The sequence below is a fragment of the Moschus berezovskii genome, chromosome 23, assembly GCF_049115385.1.
Source record: "Moschus berezovskii isolate FMDL1 chromosome 23, NW_MosBer_1.0, whole genome shotgun sequence".
Taxonomy (NCBI): Eukaryota; Metazoa; Chordata; class Mammalia; order Artiodactyla; family Moschidae; genus Moschus; species Moschus berezovskii.
This window is the reverse complement of record NC_142482.1, coordinates 36,102,604-36,126,771: the sequence shown is the minus strand read 5'-3', so window position 1 is coordinate 36,126,771 and position 24,168 is coordinate 36,102,604. Positions and strand designations below refer to the sequence as shown.

The window sequence follows — 24,168 nt, the reverse complement described above, 5'->3', positions numbered from 1 at the left end:
TCCTGAATTTACAGGTACAGAAACGGAGGCTTTGAGAAGCTATATGAGAACCAAAGTTCACGCCCAGTATTGCGGAGCTTGGACCACCTGGATATCATGCCTGGTCCAATACTCATATAATTACATATGGGAAAATGGCCTTGATAAAAAGTATTTATTAGTGCTTACTCCAATATTCTCTGACGTGTTTTCCATGGAAGGCTAGTTCTAAGAGAGGGTCTGAGAAAAGGAAGATTCTTAGGTTAAGTACATATAGGATATGCTAGGCACAGCGGTAAAAAGTCTGCCTGCCAATGCAGGAGACACAGGTCCGATCCTAGGATTGGGAAGATCCTCTGGAGTAGGAAATGGCAACTCTCTCAAGTATTTTTGCCTGGAAAATTCCGTGGACAGAGGAGCCTGACAGGCTCCAGTCTGCAAGGTCCCAAAGAGTCAGAAAAGACTTGAGTGACTGAGCTTACACACACATACACATGCTGTTTACCATCCCTCCCATCCTCTGAAATTCACATTGTGTATTAACCCATTAAAGTCTTTGCAAAGTTCTAGGGTTCAAAACAAACAAACAAAAAATCTATGAATCTTTATTTAGCACACTATTGCTCAGATTTATTTGGGAACCACTTTATTGCTGTATAACGCTGTATTAGTTTTTTTTTTTTTTTTAAAAAAGGATGCCAACCTCTCTTTGGTTGTAGAAATCTGACTTTAGCCTCTTTCTTTCAAATCTGCCATTTCTTTAGGAATTAAAAATTTCAGAGACTTTGACTGAATCATTTTTAGACCTTCCACCTGCATGTAATTGGTGACACACAATGATCAGTGAGTCATGTTCTAAAACAAACACAAGTTTCTGGAAGCATTTTTTGTTAGAAAGGATTTTTTCCCATTAGACATATTTGTTTATGTTGGTACTCTCATACCCAACATTACCTTGGTATTGAGATGAGTAGAATAATTTTCAGTGAGAATGGCTTTATTATGCAAGTAAAAGAGATGTGCAAACCATCATTATACATCCAAGTTTGGTCATTGTGGTTTGTTTATTCTGCTATACTAGCCTTGCTTTTAATTAGCACCCCCTTCCACACTCTCCAAGATGTCCTGATTTGGATGTAAATTATGATCACCCCACTTTTGGAAGTATCTGTAGGATGGTTGCCTTTTTGTTGTTATTTTAATTCATTCAAGCAAATGATACTACTTTAAAAAAATCTTATTAAGGAAAATGTTGTTGAGGTTGCTTCATTCTCCTATTTCTCTCAGGGTTACTTTTCATTTTCACTTGTGGATTTATCTTCCTCAATTTAGAAGTTTCCTTTTTGTTTCTCTAAATTCCATCCTAGGTCTCCTTCTTTTCTACATATACTTTCTCTCCCTGGGAGAAATCTCATTTTCTCTAGTGGTTTCAATTACCATCCACATGCTGATGTCTCCCATGTATTTGCATTTATTTCTACCATTTTATCTTGTGCTTTCAGTTTGAAATTCATTATCTATGTTTTTTCCCCTACTTTTCAAACTTTATTTGTCTTGCATTGAATAATATCTTTTTTAATATTCACTCATTTGAAAGTTATTCATTCTGTTAAAATCGTATAAGTTCTTGGACTTAAATTTGTGACACGCCTGCTCATCTTCACAAAGTTTTACATTGGCACCGTTAAACTTCACCTGAGCCATTAAAGGACCTTAAACTTCTTTAACTTCTTCACCCTCTCATCTCATACATTACTTTTCTCTAGTATTTGTTCTACTTTTTAAAACAGATGTTTCATGGAAATATGACATTTATGGGGAAAATTGCACAAATCACAAGTGAAGAGCTCTATGAATTTTTGTAAAGCAAAATCACGTGCATACCACCCAGATCTAGAAATAGAACATCGTCAGTTCCTCTAAAACCCCTTAATGTCTGCTCCCAGTTAACCCCAACCCCTACCCACCAGCCAAAGCAGAACCATTATTCAGACTTCTCAAGTATAGGTTAATTTCAAATCTGTTTTTGAACTTTATGTAAATGGAATCATACATCGTGCAACTCTAATGTGCCTGGTTTCTTTGTCATATTATTATGTCTGTGAGATTCCTTCATGTTTTTATATGTTTCAATAATTTATTCTTCCATTTGTTATGTCATTATTGTTGTTCAGTCAATAAGTCATGTTGAACTGTTTTCAACCCCATGGACTGCAGCACACCAGGCTTCCCTGTCCTTTACCATCTCCCAGAGTTTGCTCAAACTCATGTCCATTGAGTCAGTGATGCCATCCAACAATCTTGTTATCTGTCATCACCTTCTCCTGCTGTCTTCAATCTTTCCCAGAATCAGGATCTTTTCCAATAAGTCATCTCATCGCATCAGTTTGGCCAAAGTATTGGAGCTTCAGCTTCAGCATCAGTCCTTCCAATGAATATTCAGGATTGATTTCATTTACGATTGACTGGTTTGATCTCCTTGAATTCCAAGGGACTCTCAAGAGTCATCTCCAGCACCACAATTCGAAAGCATTAATTCTTCCCTTTTATGGACTGTATCATAGTTTTTAAAGTCATATTGCTATTGCTAGACATTTTCCTGTTTCCACTTTAGGGTTATTACAGAGAAAGATGTTGTGAACAATCTTCTGTATGTATCTCGGTGTTCACAAGCATGCGTATCTGTTGAGTATGTGCCAGATTTTAAAACTGCTGGCTCAGATCCTGGCCCTTTAGCTTTAGTGGATGATGCCAAGCCCCACACAATCCCAAGTGTTTAACTTGTACCACCAGTTTGCACAAAGTGTTTCAGAGCTAGGCCTTGGAATTTCTCTTGACCAACATTCTGTAGAATTTCTTCATGTCTCTGTAGTATTCTTGTTCCTAATTCCCCCATCTTCCTCTTTTCTGATTTAACTCTCATTGTTTTAGTCTATGGTAACTTTCTAAACTGATGGTCTATGAAAGGTAAAGATTTTGACCTGAAAATGGAGACCCCATTCTTGGAAAGTTGTTACTATCGACCACTAGGTTGGAGTTCACTTCGCCTTGATGCTTTGGAGTTAATGCTCATTGTCTTCTATCTTCTAGTCCTGAAGTTAAAGAGTTTTTAGATACTTCATGGAAACCATATATAGGATGGATAAACCCTAATGGAAAGTAATTTTAAAAGGGATGTGTATGTAACTGGAGGACTTCCCCAGTGGCTCAATGGTAAAGAATCTGCCTGCAATGCAGGAGACTTAGTTTGACCCCTGGGTCAGGAAGATCCCCTGGAGAAAGAAATGGAAACCTACTCCAATATTTTTGCTGGGTAAATCCCACAGACAGAGGAGCCTGGTAGGCTACAGTCCATGGGATTGCCAAATGGTCAGACATGACTCAGTGGCTAAACAACACAAATGTATATAGCTGAGTGACTTTGCGAAAAAAAAACAAAAACAAAAACAAAACCCAGTTTATAGATACTCTAAGTCTTTTATATGTAACCTATTAGTTTTTCCTCTTTGGAGATTTTTGGGATCTTGTCCTTTGTAACTTCAATATGATGTAACTTTGCTATGGCTTTTTCTTCTAACCACTCTGCTAGGCAGTGGGCAGGACTTTTCAGTCTGGAGTCATATCCTTTCCTTCTGGGAAATTTTCTTTACTTATTTCTTTGATAATTATCTCCTCTATATTTTCTGTTTTATTTAAACTCTTATTATTTTGATATTAGTTTCCTAAATTACTTTTCTAATCTTCTTAATTTCTCTCTGATTTCCCATTGCCTTTTTATCCTACTTCCTTAGATTTTTTCTATTTAATTTATTAATTCTACTCTCCTATTATTTTTTCTTCTGAAAAATTCCTTTTTAGGCTTCTTCTTTCATGAACATGATACTCTTATTTCGCTGATGTTATTAAGTTTTTGTTCTGGTTTCTATACTGGCATTGTCTCCACTGGGTTTCTTTTCTTCTGTTTGTTTCTTCTTATCATTGTCTTCCAGGTGGAGACTCTTGACAGTTTCTGGTGATCCTCAAACATACATCTATTTTGGGCAGTGGAACAGTGAAGCACTAACAGCTTGATTAGATGGAGTTTGTTGAAGAGGTTTTACAGAAAATCCTGGAAGTAGTTTTTGTTGTTTTTTAGACTTTTTAATATTTATTTATTTTTTATTGACATACAGTAAAATGGACTTTTTGATGTACAGTTCTGTAAATTTTTAACATATGAATAGATTTATGTAACTACCCCTAAGATATAGAACAGTTGCATCAGCCTGAAAAAGCCATCCCTTTGGCTCCACCTCTGTAGCTACATCTTCTTTTCATATCCCCTTGGAGGCCACTACTCTCTTCCCCGTCACTGTAGTTTTTTCTTTTCAACAATCATGTGAATGGGATAACATAGTATGTAACCTTTTGAGACTGGCTTCTTTCACTGGCAGATACCTTTGGTATTTATCTAACTTGTTGTAAGAAACAGTATTTTATTCCTTGTTATTGTGGGGGACAGCATTCCACTATATGGATGTACCACAGTGTATTCATTTATTGAAGGACATTTGGATTGTTTCCAGATTTGATGATTTACTACAAATAAAATTGTCTTAACCATCTGTTTAAGGCTTTTGTATGAACCTAAGTTTTCATTTCTCTAAGGTAAATGCTTTGGAGTTGAATTGTTAGGTCAGTGATGTGTGCATGCGTGCTAAGTCACTTCAGTCGGTTCTGACTCTTTGAGACCCCATGGACTGTAGCCTGCCAGGCTCTTTTGTCCATGAAATTCTCCAGGCAAGAGTACTGGAGTGGGTTGTCATGCCTTCCTCCAGGGGATCTTCCTGACCCAGGGATAAAGCCTGTGTCTCTTATGGCTCCTGCATTGGCAGGCAAGATCTTTACCACTAGCACCACCTGGCAAGCCCCTAGGTCAATAAAAAGATTAGGTTAACTTTGTTAAAAAGTACCAAACAATTTTCCACAGTGTTTGTACCATTTTGCATTCCCACCAGCAGTGTGTGAAAATTTCAATTATTTATTTTTTCTTCATCAGCATTTGGTATTGTCACTAATTTTTATTTAACCCTGTAATAGGAATGCAGGAGATTTCATTGTGATCCTTTGTCATATATATGTGCTTTGCAAATATTTTCTGTTAGTCTGTAGCTTGTCTTTTTACTCACTTAATTTCTTTTTTTCATGTATTAAAATTGTATTTCATTTGGCCAGTTCTCTTATTTTTCTTTCCTTATCCCCTTCCAAATCACAGGGAAACCTGTGTATGTCAGCTGGGATCAAATCTCCCAGAAGGTGGGAACTGAGAGTTTCTAACACAACCTTTGTGAATTTTGATCTCACTCACTGTGTGGCCATCAGGACCTGTTCAGGCTGCTCCCAAGGACAGGGTAAGTTGTTTGAGTAGATAAGACAAATAATAAAACTAGTAAATAAGTCCAGTATGCACATAAATGTGATAAATAGTGGCAAAGCCATTGGAATTCATTATTTCTTTTACTTATGAGATTTCTTTAAGAGGAACTAAAGATCTTCTTGATGAGGGTGAAAGAGGAGAGTGAAAAAACTGGTCTAAAACTCAACATTATAAAAAACTAAAATCATGGCATCTGGTCCCATTACTTCATGGCAAAACATGGGGAAAAAAATGGAAGCGGTAACAGCTTTTATTTTCTTGGCCTCCAAAACCACTGTGGATGGTGACTGCAGCTATGAAATTAAAAGACGCTTGCTCCTTGGAAGGAAAACTATGACAAACCTAGACAGTGTATTAAAAAGCAGAAACATCAACATCACTTTGCTGACAAACTTTGTATAGTCAAAGCTATGGTTTTTCCAATAGTCATGTGCAGATATGAGAATTGTACCATAAAGAAGGCTGAGCACCAAATAATTGATGCTTTCAATTTGTGGTGCTGGAGAAGACTCTTGAGAGTACTTTGGACAGCAGGGAGATCAAACTAGTCAATCCTAAAGGAAATTAACCCTAAATATGCACTGGAAGGACTAATGCTGAACCTCCAATATTTTGACCACCTGATGTGAAGAGCTGATTCATTGAAAAAGACCCTGATGCTGGGAAAGACTGAAGGCAAGAGGAGAAGGGGGCGGCAGAGGATGAGATGGTTAAATAGCGTCACTCAATCAATGGACATGAATTTGAGCAAACTCTGGGAGACAGTAAATGACAGGGAAGCCTGCTGTGCTGCAGTACACGGGGTCTCAGAGTTGCTCATGACTTAGTGACTGAACAGCAACATAAGATTTCATCAGTAGAAACTGCTGCTCAAATCTCCTAAAAGAAATTCTAGGGGAGGCCAGGTGCTCCCAATATGGTTCTTGCAGCTCCCCAGCCTTTCCCTACCTGGTGCCTGTCATACTGTATTATGGTAGTTCCATGTCTATGCTGGATTCTGAGCTTCACAAATACAAGGACCACAGCTCTTTCTGATATTGAAGTATAGTTGATTTACAATATTGTATTAGTCTCTGTTCAACATAGTGATTCAATATTTTTATGGATTACACTCCATTTAAAGTTCTTAAAAATATTGACTATATTCCCTGTGCTGTACAATATATCGTTGTAGCTAATTTACTTTGTACTTAGTAGTTTGTACGTCTTGAGCTGCTCCCTTATTGTGCCCTACCCATGTCCCTCTCCTCACTGGTAGCCACTAGTTTATTCTCTATATCTGATCACATCTCTTTTACTCAGAGTTTTATCATTAGTAACCAGTAGCCTGGTGCCCAGTAGGTTCACTGATTAAATCAATGAATGGAGTTGGATGGATATACATATGGATATGAACTAATACACATGCAAGCTTTCCTGAAAGAGCTAGAGGTCAGGAACCTTATGTTTTCAACAGCCCAAGGCTTTTTGTATGCACAGAGAGACCATAAGAATTCTTTGTTCACTTGTTAACCACATCTCAGAGGTGGTGAGAAATACCTTGGAGAACTCATGGGCTAAGGCGAAAGAACTAGAGAGCAATCTAGCTGATTTGATCATTGTAAGCAGACAAACCAAGTGGTTTAAGTAATATGCTCTTGTGGTTTGAATTCCCAATTTAGATAATTGTTTGTTTTTTTAATTAAATGAATAATCAGTAAGTCTCCACTTTGCATTTTATCCCCGCTCTATCAGTTCAGTTCAGTTCATTTCAGTTCAGTTGCTCAGTCATGTCCAACTCTTTGCGACCCCATGAATCACAGCATGCCAGGCCTCCCTGTCCATCACCAACTCCCGGAGTTCACGCAAACTCACCTCCATCAAGTTGGTGATGCCATCCAGCCATCTCACTCTCTGCCGTCCCCTTCTCCTCCTGCCCCCAATCCCTCTGAGCATCAGAGTCTTTTCCAGTGAGTCAACTCTTGGCATGAGGTGGCCAAAGTATTGGAGTTTCAGCTTTAGCATCAGTCCTTCCAATGAAAACCCAGGACTATAGACAGAGCCAAAAATTGTTTTTATTTGGGTGTCATCTGAGTTTAAGATTGTAGAAATAATAATAGGAATAAAAAATGCCTTAAGACAACCACTTCAAATATTACTTCCTCAGTTAGTTAATAGCTTCACTGTCTCATATCATTCATAGGACACTGAAAAGGAGCAAGCTACTCCTTATGAGCTCTAATTTCTTCTCCCTGGATGTCCTTGGCTAAGCCATCTCTTTCATTTGTTTAGAAACTATTTAGTCCAGGTTCTGTTTAAGGAACTGAGTGGTACAGAGATGAAAAGCACATAGTTCTTGTCTTCTAGGAGCTTTCCATCTAGGCACAAAAATAAATGTCTAAGCCGATGAATGGAATAGCATGATGAATCCAATACTAGAGAATTGAGCAAGGTCAGTGAGGGGAACAGCAAGGAAGGGGGTCAGGTAGGACTTCATCATAGATTGCCTGAAGCAGGATTTAGAAAGGCGAAGAGAAGTTTGCAAGAAGGAAGAGGCAGAGAAAAGTTTTTACATATTAGGAATAGCATATGCAAAAAAAAAAAAATTCAAAGAGGAAGTTATGATTGGGAAGTTGCAAAGAAATACAATATAGCTGAATTATAGAACTACTTGTGGTGTTAGATAAACAACAAGTTGCTTCCCTGGTGGCTCAGATGGTAAAGAATCTGCCTACAATGGAGGAGATTTGATCTGGGTTTGATCCCGGGGTTGGGAAGATCCGCTGGAGAAGGAAATGGCTACCCAATCCAGTATTCTTTCCTTGAGATGACAGAGGACAGAAGAGCCTGGCGGGTTGCAGTCCATGGGGTCAAAAAGAGTTGTACACGACTGAGTGACTAGCACAGACACACACAAAGGTGGGGTGGAATTGTAGCATCTTGAGTGAATGACAATTGAGTGCACAGACTCTACTAGGATGAGAATGAAAGGATTAAGGGCTCTCTTTGTTTATCCTATTATACACTTTCCCTTTTTTATGTATTTTATAAGATACATAATACAGCAATACGGTAGCATATATACTAAGAGATGTGTCCTGAGTTTTTAAATTTTAATGACGCGGGGTGAGTATTCGAAGACCACTGCCATTGTTTCTTCCTGGGCAACTGACTAATAGCAGAACCAGTGAATCATATGAAGGAGGTGCGAGGGCAACCCTGCTAAGACATGTAGCCCGAGAGCTGATACCTATAAAATGTGTTACTGTTTGTCCATGTGATTGATTGAACATGGCTTTTGAGGGTAAATGTTTAAAGTATAAATCTCATAAGAAGTGGGGTTAGATTTGCTTTAGAAGAACTAGAGCAGAGAGATGCAAAGACTAGCCCACAGCACCTCTAGCATTTAGTAATTAGTAATGTTCTGTGTCAGTCCCAGTAGATCACCATTTCTCACCCTTGGCATTTGGGACTGGATAATTGTTTATTGTGGGGGCTCTCCTGTGCATTCTAGAATGCTGGGTAGCATCCTTGCCTCTTCCCACCGGATGCCCATAGCACTGCTGTCCACTCCGTTGTGACAGCCAAAAATGCTTGCAAATGGTACCAAATGTCCCCTGCAGGGCAAACCACCCCTGGTTGGGAATCACTGCCTGAGAATACAGGCTGCGTGAGGACACTGCCCTACTATTCTTATTTCACTCTGCCTCCAGCACATAGCACAGAGCCTGACATATAGTCAACTCAGGATGTATATTTTTTCTTAGACAAATAAGTGAGCAAATTGTTAAACGGCATAAATATGCAATTTTAAAATACTGAAAATAATTCAGTTGCCATTTGTGATCGCATTCTTTTGTGCCTTTGTGTCATAGTCTTTCTTCCAACTTATAGGTGGATTTACTGTGAAGACCAACCAGTTGAAGTTTATTAACTCTCCAAACTTGGTAGCATTTCCATCTCCTCATGCAGCCATTTTGGAAGACTTGGATGGGTCTCTGTCTGGAAAAAATGGAAGTCACATTCTTGCTTCTATGGAAACACTTCCAGCTTCTTGTGTGGTCAAAGCCAGCTTCAGCCAGCTTGTCCATGGCAGTGTCTGTGAGGAAAATGTTCTCTTTCATCGGATGTCTATTGGTTTGTAAGTTGAATTAACTCTACGTTTTGGCTTGTGAATGGACATGTATATATCATTCAGGTTGTTGCTATTTGTAGAAGAGAAATTGTTTTCCAGATTCTGTTTGGTGTATTTAGTTCTACAGAAGTGATATGGGATAATTTTGACAGCTGTTGTATCATAAGTTTATGGTAGTTTTAAGCTGATTTAAATGACAGCTGACTTTCAATAATGGTGGACCACATCTCATAGCCCTTGACCACTTATTGGCATTTTGAGTTAATAATTTCCTCTCAAAAAGACTTGCAACCAACGAAAAATTGAAATGTATTTAAATTGAGAGGAGTATTAATAAATTCCAATAATGTCCATTCTCCTTTATATGCACCTGTTCTCCCTGAGCTCTTTTTAAGTGTTTGCTGTGCTCCAGGGAAGCATTGCTGATGCTCCCTATTACTTGTGAAGTTGCTTCACAGCAGTTCATTTTCCTTGTTAATTTTGTGAACTATTGGATTTGTACAATACATATCCTATTTAATACTGGAGCAAGAACGCCTTGTTTATGCTACTCAGACTACCATTAAGTCAGGAGCTGGGCTGTTTGTAATGCACAATAGGATTGCTTCTGCCCCCTTTAATTTCCAGGCGATGATTGCTGAGTGACTAGGGTTCTATCTTTTACCTATTTCAAATGCATTGTATATAATTAGCCAGACTCCTTTCTCTCCTTTAAGTGTCCTAACTTCATGAATATTAAGTCAGGTGCCTCAGCCAGATCATGCTGGCATCTTATTTAAACAGGTAAACTCCACAGAGAGGGAGTCAGTATGGTCAGGTTTGCCCTAAGTCTGCATTCTGAATGCATATGCCATCTGTATCTTGACATTCTGTTTTAGACACCTTAGTAATACCCTGCTAGCATGGAATTGTCTGAAAGCGTTCCACTTTTGCTTTTCAAGCTGTTTATTATTCTATCTAATGTTAATGGACCCAATTCCAGTGAGTAATAACGGTATGGAGCAATATGTTTTACTTTCTAATCATTTTGATTATGCAGAGCATGCCTTTCATTCTTAGGAATGCATCCTGATTTTTATTATTTTTGTGATTTTAACAAAGATGTTTTTAATGAGCATTTTAAGGTTTACAAAAGTGAGCCATTTATTTCTTATATGCATTTTTTAATGAAACAAATAGATTTGTGCAGTTAAAAAGAACATTATGTGCTTGTATAATAACACTGATTTCTCTGGGTTCTTGATATTCCTTTTCTATGTCTCACTTGAAAACCTACTGGGAGACTGTCTCTGAAGATGGCATTTAGCAGTGTGGCATTAGAAGCCTCTGCAGTTGTAATCCTTCTGAGCATCTGTTCTTGGAGGTCTTCAGAACAGGACATCTAGGTGCTTGCTTTGGCAGCAAGTCATGATCCCAGCACTCAAGGATTGACAGGGTCTAAAAGAGAATAATCCTGATACTATATTCTGAGTAGACTCAGAAGATCCCTACTAGGGTGAAACACTTGCCTAGTTTGTTTAGAATTTTCTTGGTTTTAAAATAAATCTCATGTCCCAGAAACCCCCTCAGTCTTGAGAATACCAAGATGGTTGGTTACCCTACTCCCTAGGCTTCTATTTAAACATTTTCAGGTTGATTCACAGATCTGTGGACAAATGCTCAACGACTCCAAGCCCAAGGGAGGCTCAGCACACTCCCAGTTATGAGTCTCTTAGCCCTGTGTCCTCATCTCTAGGGTGAGATGGTTAGGTTAGATGATCTCTAAGGCCTTGCTAGTCAGAGTGCATCGGTGCGACCTGGGACTAGATGCAGGGAATCTCAAACTCACCCTAGATGTCCTGAGTCAGGACCCCTAGGGGATTTATACTCAAGTTTTAGAAGCACTGCCCTCAGGTCTTTCTAACTTGGTCTTTCCAGATTCTATCCCCAGTTATTTGTGTTCAGTGACTTGATCTCTGTCCCAGAGCATTATAACCTCATTAGGAACATGTCAGAGCTAATGAGCAATTTGAATTCCACATAGATACAAACTTTGTGGCATTTCATGGGGAAAGGATTAATTTGCTGTGCTATTTTCCCTGGAGCGTGCACCCTAAGAGTTGATTTGCAAAGCTCTCACAGTCCCCATCTTTTGGGGTTGCTTGCTGATGGGGATCTGATGTAGCACATGGATCCTGCCCTCTTTCCTTTCAACATTCGGCCCGCTCCTGCCTCCTCAGCCCAGGTGCCTAGAGGGTAGGGCGTGAGGTCTGCACAGCTGCCTAAAGGGTTCACCCCTGCCCCCTAACTAACAACTGAATACTTGGGGTGTGATCTCTTCCTCAGAGGCTCCTCCTGGTCCATGTTCACTATAGGTTCTGTGTTTGACATTGACAACCTTCCCTCACTACCTTTTCCAAGAGTGATGTGTGCCGACATTTGTGGTACTTCTGGTTTCGTGGCTTCCTCTGACTTCATCCTCATAGTTCTGTTGACCAAGGCAAAAAAATGTTTAAAGTTGGTAATAATAATACTTTGGTGAAGAAAAATTTCCCACCCTCTGCAAGGCAGAGTCTATATTCTGTTTTGTTAAAAATAATGACATGTTTAGTCTGGGTGAGTTCTCTCTCACGCGCAAGTTCTAAAACATACTTTCTTAAGGGGCCACTGGTGTTCAGGCTAGCATTTCTTTCCTGACATATTTCTACCAATCTCTTTCTCTCAACCCCATCCTTCCTGATAAGACCAGGATGTGGTAGCTCTACCAGTATAAGTCAGGACCTCATTTCAGAAAAATGTCAGCACCGTTTGCTCCAGAGGCCTCATCATGGCAAAATGGCTCACATAGTCCCTGGGTTTATTGAGCCTAAATTTCTTCTGTGTAGAGATGCTTACCTGGGTCAAGGATCATGTCACCAGTAGGATATTGTGTGCTCCTTCTAGACCTCCTTTGTAAGCTTTTCTTCCTGACCTTTCAATGCTAGTGTTCCTTAAGATTCTTCAAGAAGCTTTCAAGTTATGCTCTTCCCAAATGATATGGACTGTTTCAGAGCCTCAGTTAACATTCACTGATGCTGCTTTATGGAAGTCCAGACCCATTTATCCAACTGCCCTTAGGACCTGCCCTGTCCAATATTGTAGTCACTCACCATAGGTGGCCACTAAACACGTGAAATGTGGCTCATCCAAAGGGAGATGTGCTGTAAGTGTGAATTATGCGTCTTGTTTCTAAGACTTTGTATGAAAAAAGGAATGTAAAATAGCTCAATGATTTGTTTATATTGATTATCTTGAAATGATAAAATTTTGAATATATTGGGTTAAATATATTATTAAATTAATTTTACTTGTTTTTTTTACATTTTTTAATATGGCTATGAGAAAATTTAAGGTTCTATCTGTGGCTTGCATTTATGGCTTGCATTGTATTTCCATTGAGCAGTAGTGCTTTCAATATTTCTGTTAGAGTATTCAGCATCCATCTCAAACACAACCTGTCAAAACCAAATTTAAGGTCTTTATTCCATGGTCCTATTGGGTGTTAAGAATCTCTGGGTGTTCAGACAAACGATGCAATTACCTAAACCAGAAATGGGAGTTATCCTTGTCTCATCTGCTCACAAAAATCACCTACCATGTCCAGTCCATTTCATCTCCTAAAAAAAAATCCCTGTTGAGTTTTATTACTTCTCTCCTTCCCAACTTTTCTAGTCCAAGTTGACACTCAGATCCCACTGTTTAACTGCAGCAGCCACTTAGCTTGCCACCTTGCTGGGATCCTATCCTTAAACTTGTAAGTCTTTGTAGATCAGATCTGGTCCTGCCATCCATGAATTCCCTTGCTTGAGACTGCATCAGGGCCTTCCCTGTGCCTCCCAGTGAAAGCCTACCATTTTTAATGTCTCAAGGGCACTTCATGACCTACTCCTGTTTGTGTTATACTTCTAGGATCTTGTGTTATACTGCTAGCATTTCTCAATGCTCTGCCCTCCTTTCCCTAAATTTTAAGCCTCAGCCACACTCAACTTTGTGTTTTTCAGTCCATAAGGTTCAGCTTCCGTGAACTCAGCATGAAGGTAGTTTACTCTGGTGAGCTTCCCCGAGCTTTCTGCACAGCTTTGTATCCCCGCTGTGTGCTGGCTCTCTATACTTCCTCTAATCAATACTCACAGCTCCTTCATAGCTTATAAATCACCCCTCCCTTCTCATTCATGGTAAGTAGGACAAGGATAGTGGGATTTTTTGTTTGTTTGTTTCTATTATGGTACCCAATACCATGTTGAACATAAAATGACTCAATAAAATTAGTATTGAATAAATAAATATCATTTAAGAAATTGTGGACTCCCCCAGATCTTCCTCTCGTGTTCTTGTTGTCCGTTTCTCTCTTAGGATCTATTTATGAGGAGTTCACAGCACTTAACATTTCTTTAGAAGATTCAGGATTAAAATACTATCCTAAGTCTTTATTTCTAAAATTCCTAGAAACATCAAATACTTAAGAATATCCTTTCATAATGTCTTCTGGGCTTTTGCTTGCCTGGGGCTGTCAGTTGATCAGACAATTTATTTTAACAGCTGATTTCTTCTCCACCCCGCCCCTACCCCACCCCTACTGAAATAGCAGTTTGCATACATTTGCAAATATTTTCTTTTCCTGGTGGTAGAGATGCACAGAATTGTGATGGGGAGAATGAGAACCAACTTTCACAATTACCATCTGGGAATTATTTGTTTTTTTGGTTTAGAGCACTCTACAGCTCTGATTTCAGTTGACACAGATTTATTCAAATATCAGTAAATCAAGCCTTGATCTGTCTTTCAATTATATACTGAACCGAATGTGGGGGAAATTAAAAGAGTTTACAAGATGTTGTAGGTTGGCCAACCAGTCCTTCTGAGTTTTAATAGGAAGCACATAAAAGAAAGTCTGGCTATATGCATATGTTTGAAATTATTTTTCAAAGGCTGAAGAATAAAGAAGTAATTAAGAATCATTTGTGGGTATAAATCATAAACCACCCTCCCTCCGCCACTTCCTAGGTATGTTCCTGGAGAAGTTACTCCACCTCTTTCTGCTTTGGTTCTCAAGACGTAAAAAGAGCGAATGTCCCTTCACTCGTGGGGTCCTTGTTGGGCACGTGCTCAGTGAATGTCATCTTTCGGAGGCCTGTACTTGTATGACTGATGAAACAGCATACAAACCGACTACTAACAGAGTAAAATATAGAGGATTATGTTTCTGAGAAACAAATGCCTGGCAAGGGAATGAAGTTTGTTTAAATGAAACTTAATCCAGTTCTTGAAAGATAGGGAACACTTTCTAATCGTCACGAGACATCGCACTGATCCAGAAACCTCCCAGAAAGTCGTGGAATCTGGAGTCTTTCCGGACACAGTTTTTGATTCACTCATGCCCCCAACGCTTCTGTTTCTTCCTTCCTATTTCTCCTAGAAAAGAAAAGGTTAATGTTGTTGTTGATCACCTTGATTCTTAGATCTTGCTTAATATCCTCTCCTGTAGAGCTTGCATTCAGTGTTTACCTATGGAACTGCTCTTAATGTGTCGGTATTCAGAGTACGAGGCACCCCCTGCCTCTGTGAATGTAAAAGTAAAGAAGAGTTCAAATGGAAATTGTGGCCTAGCTTTTCCTCTAACAATCACCTAACTCTCTTCCTAGGGATAAATAGGCATAGCATCACTAATGGTATCTTTTCAGTTCTCAAAAAAACAAAAAACAAAAACCAACCCATGTGAGACAGGGAAATTCCAACAAGTTTTATCCTCTCGAGGCAGCAGAGGTTACAGAAGTAAAATAGAAGAAGAGCTAAACATAAAAATGGATCCCAAATCAAGGAATAGCATCAATAATACTCCACGGTTATTGAATTTCGTGAGTAATAAAGGGGCCCAGGGGTGTGCTGGTACCTGTTTCACGACTAGAATAAAAAGCCTGATTTGTAGCATTTGCCTAATTCCTTGGTGAAAATACTCTTACATGGCTGGGATAAGGCTAACATCACAATGTCACTGAACATGGAGTTGGGAAGAAGGGCTGGTAATGAACTCGTAGGTAGGTGTCGGTCAGTCCTACCAGTACCAAGTGGGCATAGATATAAAAGGGAGGGTGGGCTTTGTAACTACCCGCCTGCATGGAACTGTTTTTCAATATTCCTGACAGGTAGTCGTCTACCTTGTGGTTGTGTAGCTCTAAGGATAGTATTCTCATTTTCTGAGACAGCCATACCAACTTCATCCCACAGATGAAGCTAGAGATGCAATAGTATCTAAAGTATGGGTAGATAGAGTATAAATAGCTACTGCTTCTCTTCAAGGATCAAGGTGTAACAGGCAATAATTTTTGTCAAGTATGTTGCAAAAACTGTAAATACTGTGTTTAAGGAGATGCTAGTTTGATTTTGGGACTTGACAATCAATTATTATTGCTTTAGCTGACTCTGAAAAGAGATAAACAGAAATATACATCAGCAAAGTCATGGACGATGACTTTGGATCCTCCATTATGGAGGATCCATGATGTCAGGGTATACCTGCCAGAAATGCAAGGATTTATTATTTTTTTGTTGAAGCATAGTTGATTTACAATATTGGGCCAATCTCTGTTGTATAGCAAGGTGACTCAGTTATATACATACATGGTTTTTGTAAATATTCTTTTCTATTATGGTTTACCACAGGATAGTGAATATATTTCCCTGTGCTGTACATTAGGACCTTGTTGTTTATCCATTCTAAATGTAATAGCTTGCATCTACCAATTTCAACCCACTCCAGTACTCTTGCCTGGAAAATCCCATAGACAGGGGAGCCTGGAAGGCTGCAGTCCATGGGGTTGCTGACGGTCAGACACAACTAAGTGACTTCACTTTCACTTTTCACTTTCATGCATTGGAGAAGGAAATGGCAACCTACTCCAGTGTTCTTGCCTGGAGAATCCCAGGGATGGGGGAGCCTGGTGGGCTGCCATCTATGGGGTCGCACAGAGTCGGACACGACTGAAGTGACTTAGCAGCAGCAGCAGCAACCAACTTCAAACTTTTAGTCCATCCTTTTTCCTTCTACTCCCTTGGCAACCACATGTCTGATCTATGAATCTATTTCTGTTTTATAGATAAGTTCATTTGAGCCATATTTTAGATTTCACATTTAAGTGATATCATACGGTATTTCTCTTTCTCTTTCTGACTTAGTTTACTTAGTATAATAATCTCTAGCTGTATCCATGTTGCTGAAAATGGTATTATTTCATTCCTTTTTATGGCCAAGTAGTATTCCATTGGCCATAAATATAATTTTTATCCATTCATCTGTCAATGGGCATTTAGGTTGTTTCTATGTCTTGGCTATTGTGAATAGTGCTTCTATGAATATGGGGTGCATGTATCTTTTTGAATTATAGTTTTGTCCAAATATATGCCCAGCAGTGGGATTGCTGGATCATCTGATAATTCTATTTTTAGTTGTCTAAGGAACCTCCGTGCTGTTTTACACAGTGGCTGCACCAGCTTACATTCCCACTGACAGTGTGTGGGTGAAGTGAAAGTGAAAGTGTTAGTTGTTCATCCTGTCTGACTCTGTGTGACCCTACGGAATGTAGCCCACCAGGCTGCTCTGTCCATGGAATTCTCCAGCAAGAATACTGGAGTGGGCTGCCATTCTCTTCTCCAGGGGATCGTCCCAACCAAGGGATCAAACCTGGGTCTTCTGCATTGCAGGCAAACTATTTACCATCTGAATCACTAGGGAAGCCCTAACAGTGTACGAGGGGTCCCTAGAAATGCAAGATTATTAAATTGCATGGCTTGCATCTCTGTACTTGTTCTATTTTTTAACGTGAATTTAAGGATTGTTACAAGAGACAGGGATCAAGACCATCCCCATGGAAAAGAAATGCAAAAAAACAAAATGGCTGTCTGAGGAAGCCTTACAAATAGCTGTGAAAAGAAAAGTGAAAAGCAAAGGAGAAAAGGAAAGATATAAGCATCTGAATGCAGAGTTCCAAAGAATAGCAAGGAGAGATAAGAAAGCCTTCCTCAGCGATCAATGCAAAAGAGATAGAGGAAAACAACAGAATAGGAAAGTCTAGAGATCTCTTCAAGAAAATTAGAGATACCAAGGGAACATTTCATGCAAAGATGGGCTCGATAAAAGACAGAAATGGTATGGACCTAACAGAAGCAGAAGATATTAAGAAGAGGTGGCAAGAATACACAGAAGAACTGTACAAAAAAGATCTTCACGACGAAGATAGTCACGATAACGTGATCACTGACCTAGAGCCAGACATCTTGGAATGTGAAGTCAAGTGGGCCTTAGAAAGCATCACTACGAACAAAGCTAGTGGAGGTGATGGAATTCCAGTTGAGCTATTTCAAATCCTGAAAGATGATGCTGTGAAAGTACTGCACTCAATATGCCAGCAAATTTGGAAAACTCAGCAGTGGCCACAGGACTGGAAAAGGTCAGTTTTCATTCCATTCCTGAAGAAAGGCAATGCCAAAGAATGCTCAAACTACCGCACAATTGCACTCATCTCACACCCTAGTAAAGTCATGCTCAAAATTCTCCAAGCCAGGCTTCAGCAATATGTGAACCATGAACTTCCAGATGTTCAAGCTGGTTTTAGAAAAGGCAGAGGAACCAGAGATCAAATTACCAACATCCGCTGGATCATGGAGAAAGCAAGAGAGTTCCAGAAAAACATCTATTTCTGCTTCATTGACTATGCCAAAGCCTTTGACTGTGTGGATCACAAGAAACTATGGAAAATTCTGAAAGAGATGGGAATACCAGACTACCCGACCTGCCTCTTGAGAAACCTGTGTGCAGGTCAGGAAGCAACAGTTAGAACTGGACATGGAACAACAGACTGGTTCCAAATAGGAAAAGGAGTACGTCAAGGTTGTATATTGTCACCCTGATTATTTAACTTATATGCAGAGTCCATCATGAGAAACGCTGGGCTGGAAGAAGCACAAGCTGGAATCAAGATTGCTGGGAGAAATATCAATAACCTCAGATATGCAGATGACTCCAACCTTATGGCAGAAAGTGAAGAGGAACTTAAAAGCCTCTTGATGAAAGTGAAAGAGGAGAGTGAAAAGGTTGGCTTGTAGTTCAACATTCAGAAAACAAAGATCATGGCATCTGGTCCCATCACTTCATGGGAAATAGCTGGGGAAACAATGGAAACAGTGTCAGACTTTATTTTTTTGGGCTCGAAAATCACTGCGCATGCTGATTGCAGCCGTGAAATGAAAAGACGCTTATTCCTTGGAAGGAAAGTTATGACCAACCTAGATAGTATATTGAAAAGCAGAGACATTACTTTGCCAACCAAGGTCCATCTAGTCAAGGCTATGGTTTTTTCAGTGGTCATGTCTGGATGTGAGAGTTGGACTGTGAAGAAAGCTGATCGCTGAAGAATTGTTGCTTTTGAACTGTGGTGCTGGAGAAGACTCTTGAGGGTTCCTTGGACTGCAGGGAGATCCAACCAGTCCATTCTAAAGGAGATCAGTCCTGGGTGTTCATTGGAAGGACTGATGCTAAAGCTGAAACTCCAATACTTTGGCCACCTCATGCAAAGAGTTGACTCATTGGTAAAGACTCTGATCCTGGGAGGGATTGGGGGCAGGAGGAGAAAGGGACGACAGAGAATGAGATGGCTAGATGGCATCACCGACTCGATAGACATGAGTTTGTGTGAACTCTGGGAGTTGGAGATGGACAGGGAAGCCTGGCGTGCTGCGAATAATGGGGTCGCAAAGAGTTGGACACGACTGAGCAACTGAACTGAATTGTACTGAAGGATTGTTACAAGTTTGGGGCAAAGACTGAGGGTTATGACTTCTTTTGTCTTTTTAGGTTTCTTACTCAGAAGGAGAAATATTTGTTTCTCAGTCAATAAGAGTATATACATAAGACTTCTTACACATACACATCAGATATTACTGGGTGATGGCAGATCAGTAGATAAAATAGTCATCCTCTGACAAAGTCTTCTTCTTTTTTTTTTGTTAAAAATGTGTTTGTTATTGTTATTTACCAGTGGGGAGAGGCAGTTTATTTATAAGCCACCAAAGCAAAGGGATAGCACAGTTAGTTAGCAATCTGTGTAGGACGGGCTACTTATGCAAAAAGTAAGACTCTTCAAAACAAAGGACGTGGAGAACGTCTGACAAGGACTTCTTAGGAGTCCAATTTATTTTAAAGATGCTCAAGAAAAATAATGCCACAAAAATCTGTTGGCTGTGCTCAGCATTTTGATTTTGTCTTTGTGCGGTAAAAGATGAGAGTAACATCAGCAAGCATGAATATCTAGCCGATGCCTACAGCACCATTTGGGGCTAGTTATTATTGATGTGTTGGCTTAGTAGATGCAAAATTATAAGGGGTTTACTTCACAATTGTTCCAAATATAGGGCATTTAGAGCTCAGTGAAGTGTTTGTCTTAATACACAGAGATATGGACCCTCAGGAAATGTAAGCTAATGGTAAACACAAACCGGGGAGTTAATATTTGTTCTCATTGGTGTTGTTGATTGCCTAACAAATCCTCTGTGGGCAGTATACACTCAACAGTTCCACATAGTATCTGGGCACTAAATTACAGAACTGTTGATGCAACTAGTATTGTAACTTGGGACTTTGGTTGGGGAGTTTTATCAAGTGATACTGTTATATTTCTAAAGGAAGATGTCCCTGAATTAAAAACAGGCTTGGTGATTAAAAAATAAAATTATGCTCCCTATAGAAAAGGAAAAGCTTGTAGTTTTCTTGTCTTTTTTATTGTATCCAGGAGCTGTTGTTGATGCCAAGGTAAGGGTTAACATTTCAAATGGACTGGTTGCCTCCTGATTTCTTGCACATAAAGCCATGCGAAGTTCAGGGAGAGACTTCTTCCCCTCATAATGAAGCTCTCTGCTGCTAATGGCCCATGCAGACTCCCTTGGCTCCTCCAAATTAGAAATACTTCAGTGTGCTCCTTTGCTTCATTAACAGTAAAGAGAGGGAGATTGGTGGCTATTTAGGGCACGGGGAAATTAGTGGCTATTTAGGGCAAGAGAAAATTGTCGTAATTATGGTTGGTAAATTCTCTTCATGGTATTCTTCTATTCTGAATGTTCTTTGGGTGCTTTTTAGAAGAGCCCACCACTGTCACCACTGGCATTTGGCCTAGAAGGATGGGAGCTGATTTGACCAAGAATTTTTGGCCCTCAGGGTGATGGTCAGCACAAGGCATCTTGCCTCCGGGAAAACTGGTCTTTACCATTTGGGTTTGGTTTTCAGAACGCACCATGCGACCCTTTCCACTACCAACTGTGATAAAGGAGTATTTGATAACCTCCTTCTCTACTTGTATCGCCCTAAAGAAAGCTCATGCTGTCCACAAATGCCTGTGAAATTGTGTCCCATATGAACTTCTGTTGAGATAGATGGGGCAGCTTGATAGAATCCAAGCAGTGCATGCAGAAGGAGGAGGAAAGAATGATTTAGGATCACAATGTGCTATGGTTGGTTCTCCAGTTGATCAAGGAGTTAGCATCAGGTTGGATACTGGTTGGAAGAAGGGGATCAAAAAGAAGCTACAGAAGTCCCAAAGACAAATAGAACTGAATTGATGTTAGCATTTGAAAACAGGGTCATGTGTGTAGGGGTCTTTAGAAACTGGGGAGTATGGCCTGAAAATGACTCCTTCAGTAATTGCTATAGTAATGGAATCTGGATAAATTAGATCCTAAAACTGATTTGTATATGTGATACTGATAGAAAATTAAGAAATAATTGTCTCATCAAAGTGACCAGGGGGATTATTGAGGCCACACTGCTGGAATGAAGTATTTCTGGACATAAACATGATGTCTTAAGAGAAGAGTGACAAAATATGGATTGGTAAGGCAAAGAAATTGACAAAATATAGACCACAGGAATTAAATGTGAACAGATGGATGCATTTGAGCAAATAGAATTCTTTTGTTCTATAGTTAAAAATAAAACCAGAGCTCTAATCTAAAAATAGTTTAACTGAGAACACTCCACTTGGATGGAAGAAATGTAAGTTCATAAGGAAATCTTCGCATTTTCCTAAGCCGGGCCCACTGTTAGCGCAGTTGCTTACATGTGTGCAGAGGAGGTTTTCTGACCACTCAGTTCAGTCACTCAGTCATGTCTGACTCTTTGCTACCTTGTGGACTGCAGCATGCTGGGCTTCCCTGTCCATCATAGCTCTTGCAGCTTGCTCAAACTCATGTCCATCAGGGCAGTTGATGCCATCCAACCATCTCATCCTCTGTCGTCCCCTTCTCCTCCTGCCTTCAATGTTTCCCAGCATCAGGGTCTTTTCCAATGAGTCAGTTTCTCACATCAGGTGGCCAAAGTATTGGAGTTTCAGCTTCAGCATCAGTCCTTCCAATGACTATTCAGGACTGATTTCCTTAAGGATTGACTGGTTGGATATCCTGGCAGTCCAGGGACTCTCAAGAGTCTTCTCCAACACCACAGTTCAAAAGCATCAATTCTTCAGTGCTCAGCTTTCTTTATCGTCCAATCGTCCCAAAGAAATACAGTGCCAAAGAATGTTCAAACAACTGCACTATCGCACTCATCTCACACACTAGCAAAGTAATACTCAAAATTCTCCAAGTGAGGCTTCAACAGTATGTGAACCATGAAATTCCAGGTGTTCAAGCTGGATTGAGAAAACGCAGGGGAACCAGAGATCAAATTGCCAACATCCGTTGGATCATCAAGAAAGCAAGAGAGTTCAAGAAAAACATCTACTTCTGCTTTATTGACTACACCAAAGCCTTTGACTGTGTGGATCATGACAAACTGTGGGAAATTCTTAAGGAGATGGAACTACCAGACCAGACCACTGTACCTGTAGATCAAGAAGCAACAGTTAGAAATGGACATGGAAAAACAGACTGGTTCCAAATTGGGAAAGGAGTACGTCAAGGTTGTATATGGTCACCCTGCTTATTTAACTTATATGCAGAGTACATCATGTGAAATGCCAGGCTGGATGAAGCAAAAGCTGGAATCAAGATTCCCGGGAGAAATATTAATAACCTCAGATTCTCAGATGACACAACCCTTATGGCAGAAAGCAAAGAAGAATTAAAGAGTCAGAAAGAGCTTTCTTTCTGACCACTAAAGATAAATCTTCAAGTCCTCTTGGCAAATATCTTACTGATAATGAGGTTGACTGTATCAAGATCTGATAACATCATCAAATGCTTATCTCTTTTGATTAATACATTTACAAGAAGTATTCTGACACTATTGTTGTTTTCTGGGTAGACTTCCCTGGGATAAAACATCACTAAACAGCTAATGGCCAAAGAGTTCTAATCTACTTAACACTCATTTATTCATTCAACAAACATTTGTTGAGCACCCACCATGTGAAAGACAGTTTTATTTCTCATTGCAAATTTTAAAATGGAAATTCTGATTTATCAGTGAGTATTTCTTGGAATTTGGTCTTGTGATTCATTTTCCAGAGCCGGCGTCTCTGTGAAAGCTGAAGGGCTGAACTTTCAGAACCTGAAATGCTTGGAATTATTTTCTGGACTGTGGGGAAATTTCACCTGATATCTTGACCTTGGTACCCATGGTGGTCAGCTCATTTGCCTCTTTGGGATTTCAACTTGTTTCTTCTTATCATATTTGTTTTCTATTTATTTCCCAGAAGCCTGTCTTCATTCATTAAATATATTAGTTGGGCCAAATTGTGCTGGGTGATATACTGGGATGCTGGGACTCATGTCTTCGTAATGATTGAGGGCGAATGGCTAGACAATACAAGGAAGAAAATTAAGCCTTCTCGAACTTGTCTGAAATGAAAATTTAGGAATAAATTTCATAAATGGAAAAGGAATTTGAGGATGTGAACTCCCCATAACTGGAAGAAATAACAAGATAAAATCTGGAGGAAATTCCCATAATGGGATGGATGTTAGAACAAATGATTTCCATATCCACTCTGAGTCTAAGAATATGAGCCCAAGATTTCCATTAGTTCTAATTTAAATACTGATATACATGGGGGGAAATAAAGGTCCTTCATACCCCAAACCCAAAGAAAGGAAGCCCCTCCATCTCAAGATTTGTTTTTTTTTTTCTTTGGACCACACTGCATACAGGCTCTTAGTTCCCCCATCAGAGATCAAGCTTGCACCCTCTGCAGTGGAATCACAGTCTTAACCCCTGGACCACCAGGGAAGTCCCCACCCCAAGATTTCTAAAGGTTCAGTGAATGCTGTGTAGGGACATCTGGGAAAGAGTAGTTCTTTTATTCCAAATGCCCTGAGTATTCTTTACCCCTTTTTATCTATTAACAGATGAAACAAACACATTGTCGTACAAGAAAGAAAGAAAGAAAAGAAAGTGAAGTCGTTCAGTTGTGTCCGACTCTGCGACCCCATGGACTATAGTTTACCAGGCTCCTCCGTCCATGGGATTTTCTAGGCATGAGTACTGGAGTGGGTTGCCATTTCCTTCTCCAGGGTTTCTTCTCTACTCAGGGATCAAACCTGGGTCTCCCGCATTGTAGGCAGATGCTTTACTGTCTGAACCACCAGGGAAGTCTCACAAGAAGTATGTATCAAATACTATATCACCAGGGCTAAAGCTCATGAGAGGTTGTGAGCGTGT

General features: G+C 39.7%; 1 protein-coding gene across 3 annotated transcripts in view; it reads left to right on the top strand.

Moving 5' to 3' along the window:
- The window catches only part of PKHD1 (PKHD1 ciliary IPT domain containing fibrocystin/polyductin), a 448,361-nt gene that overhangs the window by 201,025 nt on the left and 223,168 nt on the right, over nucleotides 1–24,168 (top strand). For all 3 annotated transcript variants that reach the window (XM_088831516.1, XM_055406831.2, XM_088831515.1), the window contains 2 exons: nucleotides 5,234–5,369; nucleotides 9,269–9,515. In XM_088831516.1, coding sequence (XP_088687642.1) covers nucleotides 5,234–5,369; nucleotides 9,269–9,515 — 383 coding nt within the window. The remainder of the gene's footprint in view (nucleotides 1–5,233; nucleotides 5,370–9,268; nucleotides 9,516–24,168) is intronic.